The 19,906-nt window shown below is 42.2% G+C and overlaps 1 protein-coding gene across 5 annotated transcripts in view; it reads left to right on the forward strand.

Moving 5' to 3' along the window:
* Positions 1–19,906, forward strand: part of nav3 (neuron navigator 3) — a 370,769-nt gene that overhangs the window by 334,008 nt on the left and 16,855 nt on the right. For 3 of the 5 annotated variants that reach the window (XM_084050457.1, XM_084050455.1, XM_084050459.1), the window contains 14 exons: positions 1,107–1,532; positions 2,941–2,982; positions 4,768–4,925; positions 5,329–5,520; positions 6,010–6,062; positions 7,063–7,083; positions 7,461–7,484; positions 10,283–10,306; positions 10,627–10,704; positions 13,885–13,968; positions 15,019–15,130; positions 15,741–15,865; positions 18,103–18,126; positions 18,582–18,748. In XM_084050457.1, the coding sequence (XP_083906583.1) occupies positions 1,107–1,532; positions 2,941–2,982; positions 4,768–4,925; positions 5,329–5,520; positions 6,010–6,062; positions 7,063–7,083; positions 7,461–7,484; positions 10,283–10,306; positions 10,627–10,704; positions 13,885–13,968; positions 15,019–15,130; positions 15,741–15,865; positions 18,103–18,126; positions 18,582–18,748 (1,530 nt within the window). The remainder of the gene's footprint in view (positions 1–1,106; positions 1,533–2,940; positions 2,983–4,767; positions 4,926–5,328; positions 5,521–6,009; positions 6,063–7,062; positions 7,084–7,460; positions 7,485–10,282; positions 10,307–10,626; positions 10,705–13,884; positions 13,969–15,018; positions 15,131–15,740; positions 15,866–18,102; positions 18,127–18,581; positions 18,749–19,906) is intronic. The other 2 variants (XM_084050456.1, XM_084050458.1) reach the window with 2 other exon arrangements.

Raw genomic sequence — 19,906 nt, forward strand, 5'->3', positions numbered from 1 at the left:
GAAGCGTATTGAAGAAGTCAGCCCTAGGGGTAAAGTTTCATCTTGGTTTGAAAGATATTCTATCATCTCTATCATTTTTAGATATGCTTAGATACACAAGCCGAATGTTTGACACTTAATAAATCATAGTTCGGCTCCGGCATAGGAACATTGATCCGAGTTCACTCAGCTGCAGAGCCAGCGGCTGCCATTCCGAGAGATTGTAACCCGCTGCACAGAATGCGCCACTGAATATGAAACAGGATGTTTACCCCGAGGATGGAGGTCTTAAGCTTTGTCATCCAGGTCTGGTGCTTCCTATACTTAAGCAGACTTGATTGGAACAGACAGAAGAGAAGAGTTCCTCTGCACACCAAACCGCCGCGCTCATTAGAAGCACTCCGTCCCATATGTAGGCCAGCAGCCTTTCACAAGCATGTGTTTTAGCTCTGCACAGAGTGTCACCTGTAAATTCTGTGTGTCAGTAGGACAGGCGAAGACAGACGTAAGAGGCAGGCTGTATTAACATAACAGGGCCAATGAAGGACGGATGGACAGACAGACAGACAGACAGACAGACAAGACATGTTGTTTAAAGTCATAGAGATGACATGAGATGGTTGAAGCTGCTGTGCAAATGTGACCATATTGCGGATTACTGACCGTTCGCAGCTGAAAGTGGAGGCTTGCTGCTGGGGTTAGATAGATTGGAAGCTTTGTGTCTCACATGAGACCAGTGTTATTATACATATTGCATATGCTGTCAGTCGTGGGATTTTGCTGAAATATTTACTGTTAGTGGTTATTATGAGGAGGAGGTGGTGACTCAGCAGCCTGCTTTTTACGCCGTTGATACCTCTTGCCTATGCAATAATAATTCAATGCAATATCACTGTAATATTGCAGCATATTCTCTATATTTCATTGGGAAAAATATAATATACCTCAGCACACATTCTCAGATTAAGTCGACCTCGAAGTAAATTGAAAATGTTGCATAAATCTCTATCCAGTTGTCTTCCTATAAATGGTAAAATGATTCATATAGAATGGATGAATCTTGCAGATGCTCACCGAGTGTCTTTGAACCCACCTCTCTGCCCCCCCCCCCCCCCCCCTCCACCCAGATTGTTTGGCACCAAAGCTAGCAGCAAGGCCAGCTCTCCGGGCACGCCTGACTCAGGCAAGTGCCCCTCACTGCTGGGCAGTCCCCACGGTACGTTAGCCAGGCAGGCCAGCCTGGACTCTCCCTCGTCTGGCACGGGCAGCCTGGGCAGCGCAGGCGGGCAGAGTGGGAGCAGCAGCCCATTGTATGGTAAAACCCCAGACCTGTGCACTGACTCCCCGGCGTCGAGCCCAGCCTCCGGGCTTTCCCTGCCCTCCAACGCGCGGCCGTGGCCGGCCTGTAGCTCCTCAGCAGGCAGCAAGGACACGCTGAGCTGCCAAAGCATGACCAGTCTACACACGAGCTCTGAGTCCATCGACCTGCCGCTGGGCCACCACGGGCCCAAGGTTACGCGAACTGGCTCCGTCAAATCCACCCTGTCAGAAGGGTGAGTACAGAGGGACACACAGTAAAATCAGTTGATGAAAATATCTGCTCTACATGCTCATAACGCGTTGCAATGCAACCCGTTGTGAGATGAAGATTGGCTATTTTCGGCAAAGAGATTTGGTTAAGAGGGGGATAAAAGAGCAGACTAAGTATAGAGCCCTGTGGGACCCAGGGCGTTTTAGTGGTTAAAGGAAAACTTTACCGATTTTCAACCTAAATCCCATTTCTATGATGTGAGGAGATCAATAATGTATTTGGTAAAAATACCATATGCCTCCTGTGTATTTCTCTGTGAAATGTTGATGTCATGAAACGATCATCGAGCGTATGTAATGTAGGGATTTAGGCTGGAAAATCAGCGAAGGTTTCCTTTCATTTGGATTTACAAATGGATAAATTAACAATGAGGATTCATGTGTACATTGTATAGGCAAGTACGCTTTATCAAAGGACCTGGCCAGGAATATACTGCAGATATATTTTTTGCTCAGGATATACAGCTAGTATACAGAAGTTGGCCAAAGAATATGTCTTTACCATAAAGTGTCATTTTCCGTGGTTTTGGATTGGTGAGGTGCATTTCCTGGCATGGCTTAATTTAATTAATTCCATAAAATACTTTCCTCGAACTAAAGATACAGTACATTTTAAACACTGTATGAAAATAAGATGGTGGAGGGAAGATCACCCTTACCCATGATGCATTTAATTCCTAATGGAAGCATCAGTGGTCATACAGTTTATGTATGGTTTTATTTCTGTTGTGTTGCATCACAGTATTTATATATTTACCTTGGTGACATGTACAGTACTTGGCTGCCTTTGCGCTGGGGTTCTGCAGCAGTAACTTACTGACCAGATAGTAGTTGAGTGGTGAGACGGGCCCTGCCGGTTCAATCCCCAGCTCGTCCAGTATATGTGCCGTCTCCTGGGTGAAGCTGTAAAAGTCATTTCCACTCCCCTTTCCTGTCAGAACTAGAATCACAACACCATTTTAGCGGCGCAAAACCCATGCCAGAAACATCACAGCCATTATTGCAGATCCACCATTGTCACGGTCTTTGATATGGTATTTCTTTGTTTTGTCCAGACCCTGTGCATGCAGTTCATCGTGTTGTTCTTTTAATTCATTACAGTATTTTAACATAGATTATGCATCTGTTCACGGTTTCTTAACCACCATTTTGCAGCTGTAATTATTATCACTTAAATATGGATTCATTTACCTTTTATTCTTCCAGATGTTGCCTGTATTGTGTGGTTTATGTTGTACCGTTGCACATTACACAATGTCTCAGTGTTTCTATCATGATGTCAAAGTCAAGCTACAAAATCTGAAGAAATGTGTATCTGTATTGTGTTGTTTTATGTCGTTCATCTAATTCACTCATCCTCTGTTTTAACAGCATGCCTCTTGACAGAAACACGCTCCCCAAAAAGGGCCTGAGGTACTATACTCATCAGCAACCATCACCTCTACTTTATTCACATTCATACAATTACATTAGCATGTAACTGATCAACCCCATACTGTACTGCACAGGTTCTCAACCCAGGGGTTTTGGAGGGGGTTCCATGGGGCTCCCCAGCAAAATGATTGAGTTAGGAACCAAATGGACCCTATAACTCAGAGAGAGTACAAATGGAGCGATGTAACCTTTACTGGTCCATTTGGCTCCATTTGTGCACTCCCAGAGTTAAATGAACAGTGAGGATTTTACAGTGTAGATTGGGGTCGCAGAGATAAAAACTGCATCAGATGGGGGTCCGTGGCCTAGTGCATATCAAACTGGGGGTCCTTGAAACTTAAAGAGGTTGAGAATCACTGCCGTACTGCATGTATCTATAATCCATAAAATATGTATACTCAATCTGTCCAGCATGCTATATCATAAATGTGTAAGTAATGTATTTATAGTAGATTATGCAAATATGACTGTCTGCGCGTGCATGTGTGTGCGTGTGTGTTATAAGTCATCCTTTCTCGTCTCATTATCATTGTGTACGTTGGTGGAAATCCATCACAGCAGCCATGCCATATACCAATATTTCCTCCGCTACCTAAAATGGTCTAAACCTCTGTAATATTTTCAACGTTAGCCAATAGGAAGGTGGGATGGATATGCAGCCTGGTGAGGGATAGATACACTGTTATTCATTCATCACAGTGGCACAGCAACAACAAATATTCTTCAGACTGTTCACACTGCTGGTGAGAAGGGAAGTAGTTGCATAGAGCTTTCTGCTTTCAAGCAGCAGTGTTGAATTCAAAACTGGGGCAGTTGATGTAGGGTTGGGCAATATACAGTATAGTTATTGTATTGATATGAGCCTAGATATTCTATGGGATTTTGGATATAGTAATATTGTGATTGTCTTTCCTATTTTATACTTGAGTATAACATTGTGAAAATACAAAATTATTATTTGATTTAGTCCATATGGGAGTAGTTTAACAGTATACAGAAAAATTGCAGAATTAAAGAGATTTGTCTTCTTAATGATTTTTATGGTCAGCAAATGTTATGCCTGTCTGCTTTCATCTGACAACGGTCAGCATCCCCCCCCTGTATGTTTATATTTCCTGCAAGAGGTATTTACAACCTTTGATTGTGACATGGTCGCCCTCATGTATCAAATATTCTGTTTTGTGTGCATAATGAAGTGAGTCAAACACAGATGTCTCTCTCTCTGGTGGACATACACTGTAGTAATTCCAACATGGAGGGACTGCTGTGTCCGTGTCATGTGACGTCAATGCACCATTAGATGCCCAAAATCCCCTCATGGGGGAGAGTACAGACTGGCAGAGAGAGAGGAGCACTCGAGCGAGGTCATGTGTGACAGGCTTAGTAATGTGGGTGTCGGAGGAAAGCCTGTGCTAAAACAGGTTGAGCATAAACTCAATTATCGTCCTCGGAGGATTAAATATGGCTGCCTCTCGTGCGCGATAAGGATGCCTCCTGCCGCTTGGTCACTTAAGAGCGCCGGTTGGAGGCAAGGCAGTGGTCTTTGATTCTGCGGCTTTGGAACGGAGCGGCTTTTTTGCCTTCTACATGTGTTTAAGTGTGCATACGAACTGCATTGTACCCTGTGAGTGCACTGCATGCCCATGCACATAGTCATATGCATGCATGTATCCGTGCACACTCCACCACACAATCACCTCTCTATTGATCAAACATTGCAAACCGTCACGCCTCCCCCTGAGTTTGACTGTGTGGTCCTTTCAGATACCCGCCGTCCTCCAGGCAGACGTCGCACGAGGAGGGGAAGGAGTGGCTGAGGTCCCACTCCACAGGGGGGCTCCAGGACACAGGCAGCCAGTCCCCACTCTCCCCTCCAGGCGCCGCGTGCACAACCACTGGCAAATACCACTACTCCAATCTGTGTAAGACAACCACAGCACATGTCATATGGTTATTCAGAGTTGCACAACCATGACTCAAGGAAATAAGGAGCAGATGGATATTGTAACTCAGAGAGTATACAAACGTAACCAAATGGACCCTTACAGGTCCATTTGTTTATATTTGGTTATGAGATTTTATATAAAAGTTGTACCGAAGTACCATTCACTTTTACTATTTTCTTTCCCCTCAAGCCATAAGCACCCATAAGCATGTAGTAAGTGTTAGACGTGACTCAGGAAAATAAGGAACAAATTGATAAATTAAAACAGGGGGTTTCACTGTGTCCCTCAGCTTTCCCTTGCTGAACAATATCTAGAAACTGAACGTGCATGTGTAGCTTTGGCTTGACACTTTTTCTTTTTGTCATCTTTCCCCACGCAGTGAGTCCCACTAACATGGGACAGTACAACCTGCCACCAGGCGGCACGAGCATGAGCCGATCCAACAGCATTGCCCAGGACTCCTTTGACCTGTACGGGGAGGGACACCCACTAGGGGGCAGCGCAACCTCGCTGGAGGAACGCCCAAGGGGCATGAGCCGCTCGGGTTCCTTCAGAGACAGTACTGATGAAGGTGCATCTGATACTTACACGCACACCCACACACACGCACACGCACGCGCACGCGCACGCGCACGCACACGCGCACGCACACGCACACACACACACACACACACACACACACACACACACACACACACACACACACGCAGGCTGCACTGCCTTCCAAAATTGGCCACTTTGTCTGCAAAGTAAATTGCCCTGAGCCGTTGCCCAAAATATTATCAGTTTTAACACAACTTTAAAAAAAAATGCTGACCAATTATTTTCTTTTATTGTTTCCTTTTACAACCGCTTAAACCCTATATACTTAGTTGACTGGGGTCCCCCAGTGGTCCCCTACTCCCCCCCTCAAAATGGCCTATCTATATAGGGACCATAGGGTTCATAAATAGCAATACAGATGGTAGCTTACATCTGTTCTTATAATCAAGCATTTTGCTGAACATTGCTTGCTTTAAAGTGGCACTTATTCTTCTATATCGCTGTCTTTCATCTCCAGTTCATGGTTCCTCGTTGTCGCTGGTCTCCAGTACCTCATCACTCTACTCTGCGGTAAGTAGCTTTTCTTTCAAGCCTCATAAAGACCCTAACAAATGACTGCTAAACACCTTGTGAAGCAGATAGTACTGTAGAACATGGGTTAGCCTTAGCCACTGCTATTGTTATTAAATTGCAGCAGAACTCTGTTGCTTCACAAGAAGTCTGCAGCTGCCCAGTCAATCTGCTGCATTTTGGTATTTTGTATAATAATACAAACGTCCTAATACCAGTATAGTATAGTATAGCTCACAACGCGTCACAGTGTGATGCCTTGTGAGCTTGTAGCTTGTATTATCACTACTTTTGAAAAGGTTTGCAATATTTTGCCTGTAATGACACTGGGCAAAATAGGGGTGCCAGCTAGGTTGAAAGTGGGTAAATCTAACTTTGGCCATATTCAAATCTATTCTTTCTAATTGATGCACTCTCCACTCTCTATCCTGCATAGGACAAAGAAATGTAATCTCTGCACCCTAAGTAATATAGCACGTTTGGAAGTAGTTGGGCATGTGGGGGGTTTGCTAAAGAACAGCTTGTGCTCCAGTAGTCACATTCACTGAAGCAAGAGATTAGGTTTAGGGGGAAGAATTGATTTCTTGCGCACTGTTTTGGTTGCAGTTGAAAGTTTTAGAGTAATAGCCCTGATTAAACCATAGTTTGAACAAAGTGTAATTTGAGACCTTTTCCCTGTGGGCAAACTTGTTTGTTTAATTTTGTGTTGATTATTCATTTACCATGTTTTTGTTTTGTCTGTCTGATGGTATCCTTAGTTTTGCTTTAATCTCATTTTAGTTTTGACTTGTGTTTGATTATGCACTTTTCTGTTTGCCATTTCATCATTTCTTCTCATCTTTGGCTTTTAAACCTACTTTATCAAACTGTCACCAAATCCACAGTAATTGAAAAATGTTGACAAAAGGCCATAGATGATGACCAATGAGATTAATTGGCACAACATAAAAGTTGGATCCCTGTGTTCCATTGTTTGAACCAACCATTCTTTCACTTCCAGGTTCTATACTATCTGGACAAGGTAGAGACTCTCACCTCAGCTATGTGCTCACCACACAGACAAGTATTTCTATTTGTACCACACGTAAAAGAAATACAACACTGGGGCCAATGAGTCATTCATATTTCCTTTCATTTCCAAATGCATGTTTTTGTGTTTTTTTTGTTTTTGTTTTTTTTATCTCTTATTTTCACAACCCACAGGGAAATTGAAAGTGCATTGTGGATGCTTATAGGCTCACTGATATTGGCATTACAAGCTTGTTACCATAATATGGAAGTCCCCTTAAAAGTCAACACAGCTAAAGTTATGACATGCTATATTACTGTATCTAATCACAAACAATACACTTGGGATAATGTTCCTTTCTCTTAAAAATGTATGTTCCTCCCATACAGACAGAAGAGAAGGCCCATTCTGAGGTAAGAATCCGTTTCACACAGAGCCAAGTCATGGGTGTTTGTTTGCCGGTGTACAGAATGTACATATTACATGTGTCTGTAACACTTTATATTAAGCCCAACATAAACATACTACTTATCTGTTTATAACACGGTATAATTATAGTTATATTAGCACTCTTAAATGCTCATAATGATAACAATGCAAGTATGTCATAATGTGTTATAAACATGGGCTTCATAAAAAGCATTATATATCTATTACATAATGTGTCAATATATGCATGTGTGTCTTCATGTACCTGCGTTCTCAGATCCTAATCAAGCAGTGATATTCATTTGGTTTAATGCAAAACCAATAGATGTGTTATTATTGACTAACCTTTACCAAGATAATACAGGAATGTAGGGTCACCCTGGTCAAAGTTGAATTAATTTAACCCTATGTTGCATTGCTTTTTATGCTTTCTGCATAAATGTATGTATTATTTCATGAATATCCACACAACGCCATCTTAACTGTACCTCGGTCTATTTAAGGTATCCTGATGGGGACAGAATTAGCTTTGTTCCTCTCGTTTTGGTTTTATTCAATAATCCTACTTATTATCACTGGTTAGCTTTGGTTTGATTTCCATTCCACTTAACCACTTGAACCCTAGCACCCCTATTCTGGGGGAACATTTGGCAAAAATAGCAGATCTACAAACTCTTGTTGTGAACTTGTAAAGCTGCTATTGGTGTAGAGAAAAAAGGAGGGGGCCTAGTATAGACCCCTGGGGGATTCCAGTCAATGTTTAGGGTTTAAGTGGATAATCTTCAGCACTTGTTCTGTCACAGATTTCTAACCTGAATTCTTGAATACCTGAATCCCTATAATAGAGTACAGAAGTCCTTACGTCACTTCCGTTATCCCTTGGGTCATGTAGTTGTTTTCTCCATTCTAAATCCCATAGACTTTTTTAACATCTCATCAAATAAGAACTGTGAAACATTTTTTATAATTAAGTCTGGCAATTCTGTCAGGGAGATGGTTCTGTGTCGTTTATAATATTGAATTAAATTTGATACCGCCTGTGTTTGGAAAAATATATAATTTATTCTGTGATGGCACCATGACTATGATACCATGGGCACGGAAGCAGTGTTGGAGTCTACAGTATGAAATCACGTGTTTCACTGTCCCCACTGAAGCATGTGATGCTCCGTCAAAACATCCCTGAAATTCCCAGTGGTGTAAAGTAACTAAGTACATGAACTCAAGTACTGTACTTTTTGGGGGTTATTTTTACTTCACTATAGTATTTCCATTTTTCAGTACTTTTACTTCTACTCCACTACATCTCAGAGGCAAACATTATACTTTTACTCCACTACAATTATTTGAAATCTTAATTACTAGTTACTTTGCAGATATTATTACATTATAAAACATACATTAACCACTTTAGCTCTATTTTATACCTAGGCTATTTGAAAATAGCTACAAGCTCACAACGCGTCGCTTCGTGTTGTGTGCTTGTAGATCTGCTATTTTCAAACATTTTAGAACCTGTGTTCTGTCATCTGTTCAGGTTCATATTAGTGACCCCTAGTGGACATTTTAAGTAGTCTTCTGTTTTACTTTCATTTTGCTTAAGTTACGTTTTAGCCTCCATTTCCAATTAGAGCAGTCAGAAAGCATGCACTAATTATGATCAGAAGTCTGTTAAAAGTTGGAGATGATAGCAGGCCAATGTCTGCATTCTCTGTAAGTTAAGATGTAAAATACTGTTGGAATGAGAGTTTTCATGGGAGGTTGCTCTATGGAAGGAAAATGTTTTAAGTTGTTTAATGAATGTAGACTATAATTTGCTTCACCTGTGATATAACCGATTGCCTGTGCTAAGCTAATATGCTAACGGTGCAATTCCAATGTTAATACTTGGCTGAGTTACTCACCATTTTGTATATTTCTGTTTGAAATACCTACTGTACAACACTGTTCCTGCTACAATACTTAACTGCCCTGTTGCCTGTGAAGATAAGGGGTTACAATTCATAGGCATTGAAGACATGTATTTAGTAGTTTATTTCATGTTGTTAAAAAGCATTTGGTAGGCCTGCATGTTTGCAACGTTATTGTGATGTCATGTACAGTAGGCCTATATGGATACATGCTTTAATTATATTGTACTGTATTTTCAGTTTTACAGAAATTACCATTAGTAAACTTTATTTATTTTTTGCAAGAAAACGTTTTACTGGAGTTTTTGTTGGCTCTCTGTCTAGCCATTGTTTGTAAATGCAGTCACAGTGACAGAAGAATAATGTTTTGAAGCATTTTGCATAGACAGAGTTTTTGTGGTGTTTAGAGAGTGGGCTTTTGAAGCAAGGGATTCAGGTATTCAGGTTGAAAGTCACCCTTTCATTTGCACCAAGACTGCACCAGACCAGGGTCAGATGGCACTTGTAAAGAATGTTTGGAATTTATTTTAATCTGCTTGATGGTTGCGGTTTTCAAATTGTGTAGATATTATATCAGGCTACTAAGCTGAAAATTACACAACAGTAAATTCACTAACTACACATTTGGCCCTAAAATGAATTTGATTACAATGAATTTGATTACAATGAATTATATTACGTACATACTATTTAACCTACGTCTGGGGTGTATAGGCTGTCATGATAATATAGTTTTGTTTGTTGTTCCATCATTATGAAGAAAAGGGTGTCAAGCTAGCATGTGATAACATATGTTCCTCCAGCCACACTCATGCTGTTTGTTGGAAACATGCAACATAGAGTTAATTTTTACTTTTCTCTTTCCAATCAAGGGCCAAACAGTCCAAAATTCCACGGTAATTCCCACATTTATGTTTCTGTTCACATTTCATCCCAGTGTTTTTTTCCTATGATACACAGTAAAATGTGCAGTGTTCATTTATCCATTTGTTCCTAATTTCCCTGAGTCCTAACTCTGAGAGTGTACAAATGGACCTACACAGGTCCATTTGGTTACATTTGTACACCGTTGGAGTTACAAATGGATAGATTAACACTGAGGTTTTTACGGTGTACTAGACTGTAAAAAATGATGTGAAACAGAAAGGCTGTTCACATCTGTGTTTATCAAAAAAGGACTTTAATCTTCATGCCCTTTGTAATGTCTCCCCTCCAGCAAATCAGAAAGCTGCGTCGTGAGCTGGACGCCTCTCAGGAGAAGGTCGCAACCCTAACGTCTCAGCTGTCTGCCAATGTGAGTTTGTTTACTTCAACAGTCAAAACAGACGCCGCATTTACATAATAACCTTCAGGCAGAAAGCTTTCATTGAAAGCCTTGCCTTTCGAAGCCCTTGAAATCAAAATCTTTAAGGAGACTGCTAAATTCAACTTCTTTCAGACATACAGTATTTGACACTGCACTGTGTGTATGTGCATGCATGCGCACACGTATGCTTGTTTACCATACAGCCAGTATTGTCTCCGTGCATTCGTCTCACCCAGCGGGCCGTTGACGGGAACGGGGCATCTCACCGATTCAGCAGAGCAGAACAGAGAGAGAGGGGGAGAGAGAGTGAGTGAGAGGGGATGTACAGTAAGAGAGAAAGAGAATGCAAACAGGAGCAAGAAAAAAAGAGGGCTGAAGGGAGATGGAAGGACAGAAAGAAAGACATAGAGGGAAGAGAATAAGTGGGACCCAACACACAAGTGCGTGGGTGGGTGAGAGAGAGGGAGAGAGAAACCTTAATCCCCATGAGATGCTGTCTTTGCGGTGAGATGTGAAGTGATACAGTCAGACTCCAGTGTCTCACACTATTTGGCCTTGTGTGAAGTTTCTGATCAAGCGTGAAGCAGACGGGGTCTCCTCTGTGGCCCATGGCTTTGATCGCAAAGTTCTGCCGCGTGGGAGCCCGGGCAGGAGGCTGAAACTTCAGACAAACTTTACAGATGGAATAGACGTAATGTCATGATGGATATCCCAGTCCAAAGTCAAACTATGTGAGATGGCACAGAGCATTGTGTCAACCATGTACAGAATACAATGTCAGACATTTTATACAGCACAGAGTTTGGGGGCTTCTCAACTTCAATATAGATGCATGCCAGGATTGGGACTTGAAAGCACAGGCATAAACTTTTTTTTCTTCTTTTTTTTAAGATTTTTTTTTTTTGGATTTTTTTAAGGAGGGCTCATCATAGAAGAACAGAGTGTGTATGCAATGTATGCAATGAGGTCATTTTCACCTTTGTGCTTACAAATTATTATCAGACAATTTGATCCCCTTTTTATTTGTTGCCTTATCAAATAAGAAAAAGCGTATACATTAGGGTCTATTGTGTTTGAATACATTTCTGTCTCAAGGAAATATGTATCCATGGAACATCTTGTGGTCTAACCGTCAAATTTGTTAGGTTAATTCAAATAATGTGAATGAATCCTACAGTATACTCTATACTGTATGTATTTATTTTGATTTTATTTCATCAAAAATACACAGAATTAGCTAAAACTTTTCTCCAAGAAAAGGATTAAGAAGCACAAAGGCTTCTAAACTGCTGCATTGTGCAGCTCTGTTTTATCTGTCTGAGGGGGATTATATTCCATTCTATGCCGTGGTTCACGTTAAATCGGGTTTAAGATTGAATTTGTACGTGCACACAGCAAAATCGACAGTGTTAATTTAACTGCTAATTTAATTTAACTTGTATATGTCAATTTAGTTATACACTAAGGGTTTTTCCACCATCTCCAACCTCCGCTTCATCATTACTGCCCCTCCTCTTTTTCTTCCCCTCTTCGGCCTGATTTATACTTGGTTGTGTGCTGGTGTCCCGCGCCGAAAATAGCCAATCTACAAGCTCACAACCCCTTCCATCGCGGCTCATTGTGAGCTTGTAGATCAGCTATTTTCGGTGCACAACCACGTATATCAGGCATTAGAGTCACTCTGATGACTCTGCACCCTCCCATTTCTTGGTCTTCTACTTAACCTCGTTCCTTCCGTTCCTTCTCATGGAGGCGTTGAGGCCGTCAGAGATTATAACAGATTATAACAGCAGTGACGTCTGTTTGCCCGCATGGCCCCACGTGAGTCCTCCTGTGAGTTTGAGATGTCAGGCCTGTCGGCGGAAGCGCCAATTTGCGGCGGTAAAAGCAAGGACGTTTCACACGCCGGGTCTCTTCTGGTCTGGCTGGTGGTCAACCTCTACCCCAGACCACTTCTGCCTCTCTGCAGAGACCACCGGGGTGGGGATAAGAAGGCCGGGGGTCAAACCCAGCCTGCTGGGGGTCGGAGTTGGTGCGGCAACGCAGAAGCGCAGCCAGACGGTTCAGCCACGGGACACACGGGCGCCCAAACTGCACCACCCATGGGGTGGACAGGTGGACAGTGGGACAGGGTGTAGCGTTGCGCGCTGTGCTGGCAGGTGGAGCTGGATGGAGGAGGATGTGTTGGAACGGTTGACATTTCCAAAGGTTAAGACCTCCGCTGAGTCATCCAGGGATGCTGGGAGGAGGAGTCGAGGCGAGGATGTGATCGTGGTATTTTCATGTGTGTGTGTATATGTCACGTCATTCATGGCTGTGTGCATTCAATGCAGTTGCGTCGTGTGTGTGTGTGTGTGTGTGTGTGTGTGTGTGTGTGTGTGTGTGTGTGTGTGTGTGTGTGTGCGTGTGCGTGTGTGTGTGTGTGTTCATTACTCTCTGTGCCAGCAGAGCTGAGATTCTTTGATCTGCCCGGGCGGGCGCGCTGCCCAACTCTGTGCAACACACCGGGCCTGACAGGCGTCTCCGCCTCTTTGGCTTAGGATGAGCTGGCAGTGCAAGAACACACACATGCAAATCCCACACACCGTGTCATTCACACACGTGCACACAGGCGCATAAACAGGCAAAAGCAAACATGATGTTCACATTGTGGTACAATGGGACATATTGCCAGTTTTCCATTTCCAAGTGTATAAACGGGTTAACACCGTGTAGAGCTAGATAGTTTTTCTTTCCATCAGACAATGCAGAGCAGATGGTGTGATGCTGTTAAACCTTTGCTGTCCTTCACCATGTCACAGCCCGACCTCTTCAGATGACAAATGAAGCGTGCATCTAATCACTTAAGCCCTATTTTCAAAAAGTTTCCAATTTTTTTCAATTATTTTCAAAACCAATTTCCAGAATAGTTCATTTTAGATCATGGGTCCATTTATTAGTAGGTCGGGAGAGGCTTATTATCGGTATCAGCCGACTGTCCCCGTTTCAATGCGCTAGACCCCTGGGAGATCGATTGCTGAGGTGGAGTGCCACACCTACCATCAGCTCCCAGTACTTAGTACTTACCGCGCGATTTGCCGCACCCAAGCCGTGCTACTCATACGCTGAGTTGGTTGCATTCTTGTATTAATGTATTGTGTAATTGTTCATTTCTCTGTGTGTTTACAGGCTCACCTGGTGGCCGCCTTTGAGAAAAGTCTAGGGAACATGACCGGTCGTCTTCAGAGCCTCACCATGACAGCTGAACAAAAGGTACAGCAGCATTCCTACACTCTCGGGAGTTTATAATGAAGAATAGTTTTAAAGAATAAATGAGTAAGGAATTCCAAAATACCATCTAGTTTCCGCTTATTCAGGAAGTTTTAAAACAGTGAAGGATGTTTGATAAACCAAGGGTTCCAAGAAATCATTAAAACACTTTGATTTATTAAAGAATTAATAAACAAGGGCTTTTTCTGAACATTTCAGTTTCTCAGTGTGTTACAAGCCTTTGATTTGGACATCTGAAGTTTTCATCTGTTCAGTAAGACAATCCTGTTCAACAGAAGAGCTTAGAATACCCTCACTGAAACACTGATCAGAGACCAGTAATATGTGAAACATATATCTATATCAATTTATGAATGCCTCCTTTTGTTCTCTCTACAGTATCTTGCTCTCTCTCGCACACGCACACGCACACACACACACACACACACACACACACACACACACACACACACACACACACACACACACACACACACACACACACACACACACACACACACAGCACTGAGGAGTCCTAGCGGCTTTTAATCCTCTATAAATTAAAACAGACGGGGATCTGGTGGGATGTCTTTGTCAATCATGCCCCAACTGCACCCTCCCAACTTTTAATTAAAACAGAAACCCTATCTTCAGACCACAGTGGTTTTGGGGCGAGACCTGGAGACCACCGCTCCCTCTATCTGATGTTGATTCAGCAGAGTGGAGATTATTTTTTTATTTTTTATTTCTCATGCTAAACAGGTGGGGCAGTGGAGTTAAGCTAATCCTCATCACAATAACTTCTTATCTATGCTTTCTTGTGGGAGGAATTATCTTGCAACTTTATCTCTACTTTTGTCATTTAGTTTGGATTGAACTGATGGCCTCTTGCCAGCCACACAAATGAGGGGCAAAATTTTCATTGTGAGATTATTGCTGTTCATGATGTGCAGCGGTAGGTAGTGGGATGTTAGAATATCTTCTCTTTCTCCTCCCTCCGTTTCAGTTTTTTTTTCATCCCTCCATCCCTCTGTATTTCCTCTCATCCTCTAGGAGTCTGAACTGGCTGAGTTGAGAGAGACCATAGAGATGCTGAAAACCCAAAACACAGATGCCCAGACAGCCATCCAGGTGGCGCTCAACGGCCCTGACCACCTGCACAAAGGTAACACAGACAGAAATTAAAATTTCAAATTACATTTTTATTTTCTTATTAGTGTATGCAGTATAATAGTGTCTTTGTCATAAAAAAAAAATCAAAACCTACTATATATAATATACATAATACATTTAATAATATATTTAAAAAAAAACATAGTCTGGTAGGGAAAACTTCCAAACACTATTCTTCATAAAATATGGAAATTGTGTTTTTCAAGACTTACAAAAAATGAAAAATGATAATCATATTGTCACGGTGTGTGTCAGGAATCAGACGAATGCAAGGCAGGTCTAACCCAGTCATTTTGTTAACAAACAAACAGAAGACAACACACATAACTGTAAGGCGAGGCAGGCAAGGGAAATACATAGTCCAGTCATAGTCATAGTTCAAAAAGACACAGTAAACAAATAAATAGAAGACAAGCCAAAACAACAAACACACAGCAACAACATCTAGGATGTGGCAGAGAACTTGCGGGGCACTGTTTTTTATAGAGAGGAGATGATGAGGGAACAATCAGATGTGCGGAATGCAGGGGTGGCCAGTGAATGTTTCTTATACATTATCTCACACCTGTATTTGTAACTCTGACAATGTCTCTGGTTTCCAGATCTGCGGATTAGACGACAGCACTCATCAGAAAGCATGTCCAGCATCAACAGTGCAGCCAGCCATTCCAGCATGGGCAGCCTGGGCAAAGATGCTGAAGACAAGAAGAAGAAGAAGAAGAGCTGGGTAAGTCAAGCGCAGCGATGAGGATGGATCGGTTCACAGGACAAATACGCAGGATGCATTGCCAGAGACTCTTCAGTTTATGCATTAGGTTAGAGATGGTTAAGTTTAGGCATAGGTTTAGAGTGGGGGGTGGGCTAAGGGTCTGGATCTGTGAGGGGGGGGGGGGGGGGGGGTTAGTCATTGAGAGCTTTGGTCAGCTCAGCTCGTCACGCAATGCATACTGGGTATTGTCCTGCAAACCTACAAAAAGTGAATGCCTGATTACGATTCATTTTTGGATTAAACTGTGCTTGAACTACTTTATAAGGTTTGACTGCAAACTGATGGTTTGAGTGTTTGCAGATTAGCCACAGTTAAGTGCCTTGTTGTTTTGTTCATTCTATGAAGATTTACTTAATTACAACCATCATACACAGAAGGTTAAAAGGCATTCGAAGATCAAAAAAACTTAGTAAAGTCATACACTTATTTCCACTGTGGTCATTACACAGAATCGAAAAACATAGACATACATAAATAAAATCTTAGTGGCATTATACCATATTTTTTGCTTTGCTTATTGGTTCGGAATTCATTGCTCTGTGCAGCAGATCCATTTTGCAACACAATATCCACAAAATCTGCAATATTCTTTAACTCCATTTAACTATTTCTATTCTCCTTTTTCTAACTACTCAAAGGTTAATAAAGAATTGTGCTTGTTTCTCTCTTGGCCAAGGCTCCTTTGTAAAAGAGATATACTGTTAATCTCAGGGGGATTCACCTGGTTAAATAAAGGAGAAAGAAAAAGTAAAATGCATGTCTGCAGGCTAGGGTTTGTGTGTGTGTGTGTGTGTGTGTGTGTGTGTGTGTGTGTGTGTGTGTGTGTGTGTGTGTGTGTGTGTGTGTGTGTGTGTGTGTGTGTGTGTGCGTGTGCATGTGCGTGCATAAGTGTGTCCACTTCTACAAGTACATTTGGCAACATTCCAAAAACACACTCACCAAGCATCGTACAGTTTCCTCTGTGTGACGCTGCTTGGCTACGGAGGCCAAACTTTCGGGTTAGGGGGTTAATCATTTCATAACGTTGACTGATCAACGCCCCAATGCATATGCTTTTAGAGCTTTATAGATCCCTATTGTCAGATGACTCATGTCACATGAAGTCAGAGATCTGTTCATCAAAAATCTAATCATGTGGATCCCCAGATCCACATGATTAGATTTTTGGTTGAAAATCTGTTATTTTCAGCAAATGACACCTTCAAACGACAAGGTATAATCAGGCTGTACTTCTCTGACTGCTTTGTTCTAACAATCTAATAATAATGTTCAACAGCCTTTGGAAATAATGCACATGATCCACTGCTGGGTGCAAGGAATAATCCAATCCTACCTTTTATCTCTCTCCACTTCTCTCCCTCTTTCCCTTTCTTGCTAACCTTTGGCTCAACGGCACAAGTGGAATTTAAATATCCCGTATAGCTGTTATGTGTCCTTTGAGCCAAGCATCTAGTATATCAGCTGTTCTATTTCACACTCAGACAGGGAACATAGGTTTCAGGCTCTGGTTCATACTGCAGTATGGCTGCAGTATCCCCCCCCCCCCCCCCAATTGAATTCACCAAACCCAGGCATGCCACAGTCAGCCAAAGAAGCTTAACCATGCTCATAAATACAAATTATGCCCTTATTTAAGTGGCTGTTAATTATTCATCTGTATAAATTCTGCTTTTGTTCCCACGTGGGATGAGACTCTGGAAGAGTGTTGCCCACAGGGACGGGACTGGGAGTGGCTGTGATCTGTCTTAAGAGCAGTGCAAGCAACAGACAGACAGACTTGTAGCTGCAACGAATCAACATACAACATACCAAAAATACATATTTTTTTAAATAATAATAGACTAAATTGATTACTCTGATAAAGCAGTTAATCAGTGTTTGCCTGTGTTTGGGTAACACTGCTTTAGATGTTCCTGCATGTGGGACAAAGACAGCGAACAAGGCTTTAAAATTTGAAGTGCTGCCAGGGGTCGACTGACATGGACATGGACAAATCGCAGATAGGTGCCATGCATCCACATGTGCCAATCAATCATCAATCAATAATGTGTTGCTGAAATAAAAAGCATACCGTAGACAGATGGGTGAAGCATGAGAAGGTGCCTGCATTTGTGTGGTTCAGCGTGTGTGTGCTTATTTTCGGTGTGCTTAGCGTTTGGCGTTTGCTTAACACTGGGTGTGTTCTGTACCTTCAGGTGGCTGATTCCATACCGGCACAGGTCAGTGGTTCCCAAAAATGTCTGCCTCTCCTCTCCTCTCTATTCTTCTTCCCTTCAGCGCAACCCCTCCCACCCCTTTCTGGAACAGTCGGCATGGAAACAGCTACCTCCCCCCCTTCTCTTTCCTCCTCCATCTTGACTGCCTGTTTGTTCTTAGTTTCCAGGCCCTTAAAAACTGTGGCTTCACCTTTCCTACGTGCATTCTTCATTTACGCTTATGGTCGCCATCAGAATGGACCCTTCCTCTGAGATGTCTTGCCTTTTTATGTCTGTTTCTATTTACCTTAGACAATGACTGTTACTTGGAAACCGCATGGAGTGACCTGACCTCCTGCACTGACAGGATGTGTTGTCATGGGAAATGACGTCTTGGGAAGTGACATCATCCTAGTTGTGTGTAGCAGGGAGGGGGGGTGGCGATATTAACATCAGCTTTTGTATTATCTGTTTTGCAGCTACGCAGCTCCTTTAAACAGGCTTTCAGCAAGAAGAAAACCAAGTCACAGTCATCCCACGACGAAATGGAGGAGATGAGCGATTCGCTGCCTTCTTCGCCCAAGCTTCAGCATGCCAACAGGCAGGGCAGCATCCCCATGCTGAGGTCATCGCCCTCCGCCACAGAGTGAGTTTGATCACACATGGATCAAACACTTCTCCTGCCCATAGATACACATACATGCTATACATATACAGTACACTACTGTATAGCACTGGTTCTCAAAGTGGGGTCAAGGGACCCCCAGATGTCCTTTAGGGTGTTGCAAGGGGTCCCCAGCAAAATTGAGAAACAGTTTAAACACTTAAGCTCTATTTTATTTATCGGCTGTTCGAAAATAGCCAATCTACACGTTGTGAGCTTGTAGATCTGCTATTTTCGAAACAAATCCTCTCTTGCACAAAATCTCGCCAAGTATATCAATTTGGGGGTCCTTGACATGAAAATGTTTGAGAACCACTGGTATAGTACACATGCATTCATCAGTAACGACTCTCTCAGAGTGACCCTAGAAGCAGCAACCCCAAGTCAAACTCATACCGTTTGTTTTTTGTTTTGACTGCAGCACAAATTTTCACCTTACTTGTTTCTTTTATTTCTCTTCTCCCACTTGTGTTCGTCGGTCTCTTACACATCTCCCTGCCACGCTGTAGAAAGTGTGTTTGCGATAGCAAGTCCTCCCCCATTTGGATGCCAAAGAAAAAGCAAAACGGTCATGTGGTCTACAAACACAGATCTCGGTAACAGGCAGTGTGTGGTGGTATCTGGCATGCTTCAAGAAAGTGTGTGTGCCATGCAGTGTGGTGTGTTTGTGTGACTTTGATGTGATTTGGGTCAGATTTATGGCCAGTTTGGGTTTTCTTTTCACCTCTCACCATCAGGTCAGAAGTAGCAGACCTCCTGAGCACAAAGCATGATGGGGAATATCATCATCTTTATGTTTGCAGAAAGTAGTGGTCAGCTCACACAGTAGCTCAATAAGTGCATTTACTTGAGAAGTTTGAGAACTGTACTCAAGTATATATTTTTTGAGTATCTGTTGTTCTGTACTTTATTTGTGTATGCGATGACTTTCACTCCACTATATTTCAATGACAAATATTGTATTTTATATTGTACTAGGAAGGGAACCCAAAATTGCTAAAATACATTATGGTCTTTGGGGGAGATTTCTAAATTTCAACACAGCAATGCATTGATATTAACAGAAGAACACGCCCATTTGTACTTATTCCAGTACTTACACTCAAGTACAAATTTGACTGAGCAACTTTCACTTTTAGT

Source organism: Gymnoscopelus microlampas (assembly GCF_963454915.1).
Source record: "Gymnoscopelus microlampas genome assembly, chromosome: 23".
Taxonomy (NCBI): domain Eukaryota; kingdom Metazoa; phylum Chordata; class Actinopteri; order Myctophiformes; family Myctophidae; genus Gymnoscopelus; species Gymnoscopelus microlampas.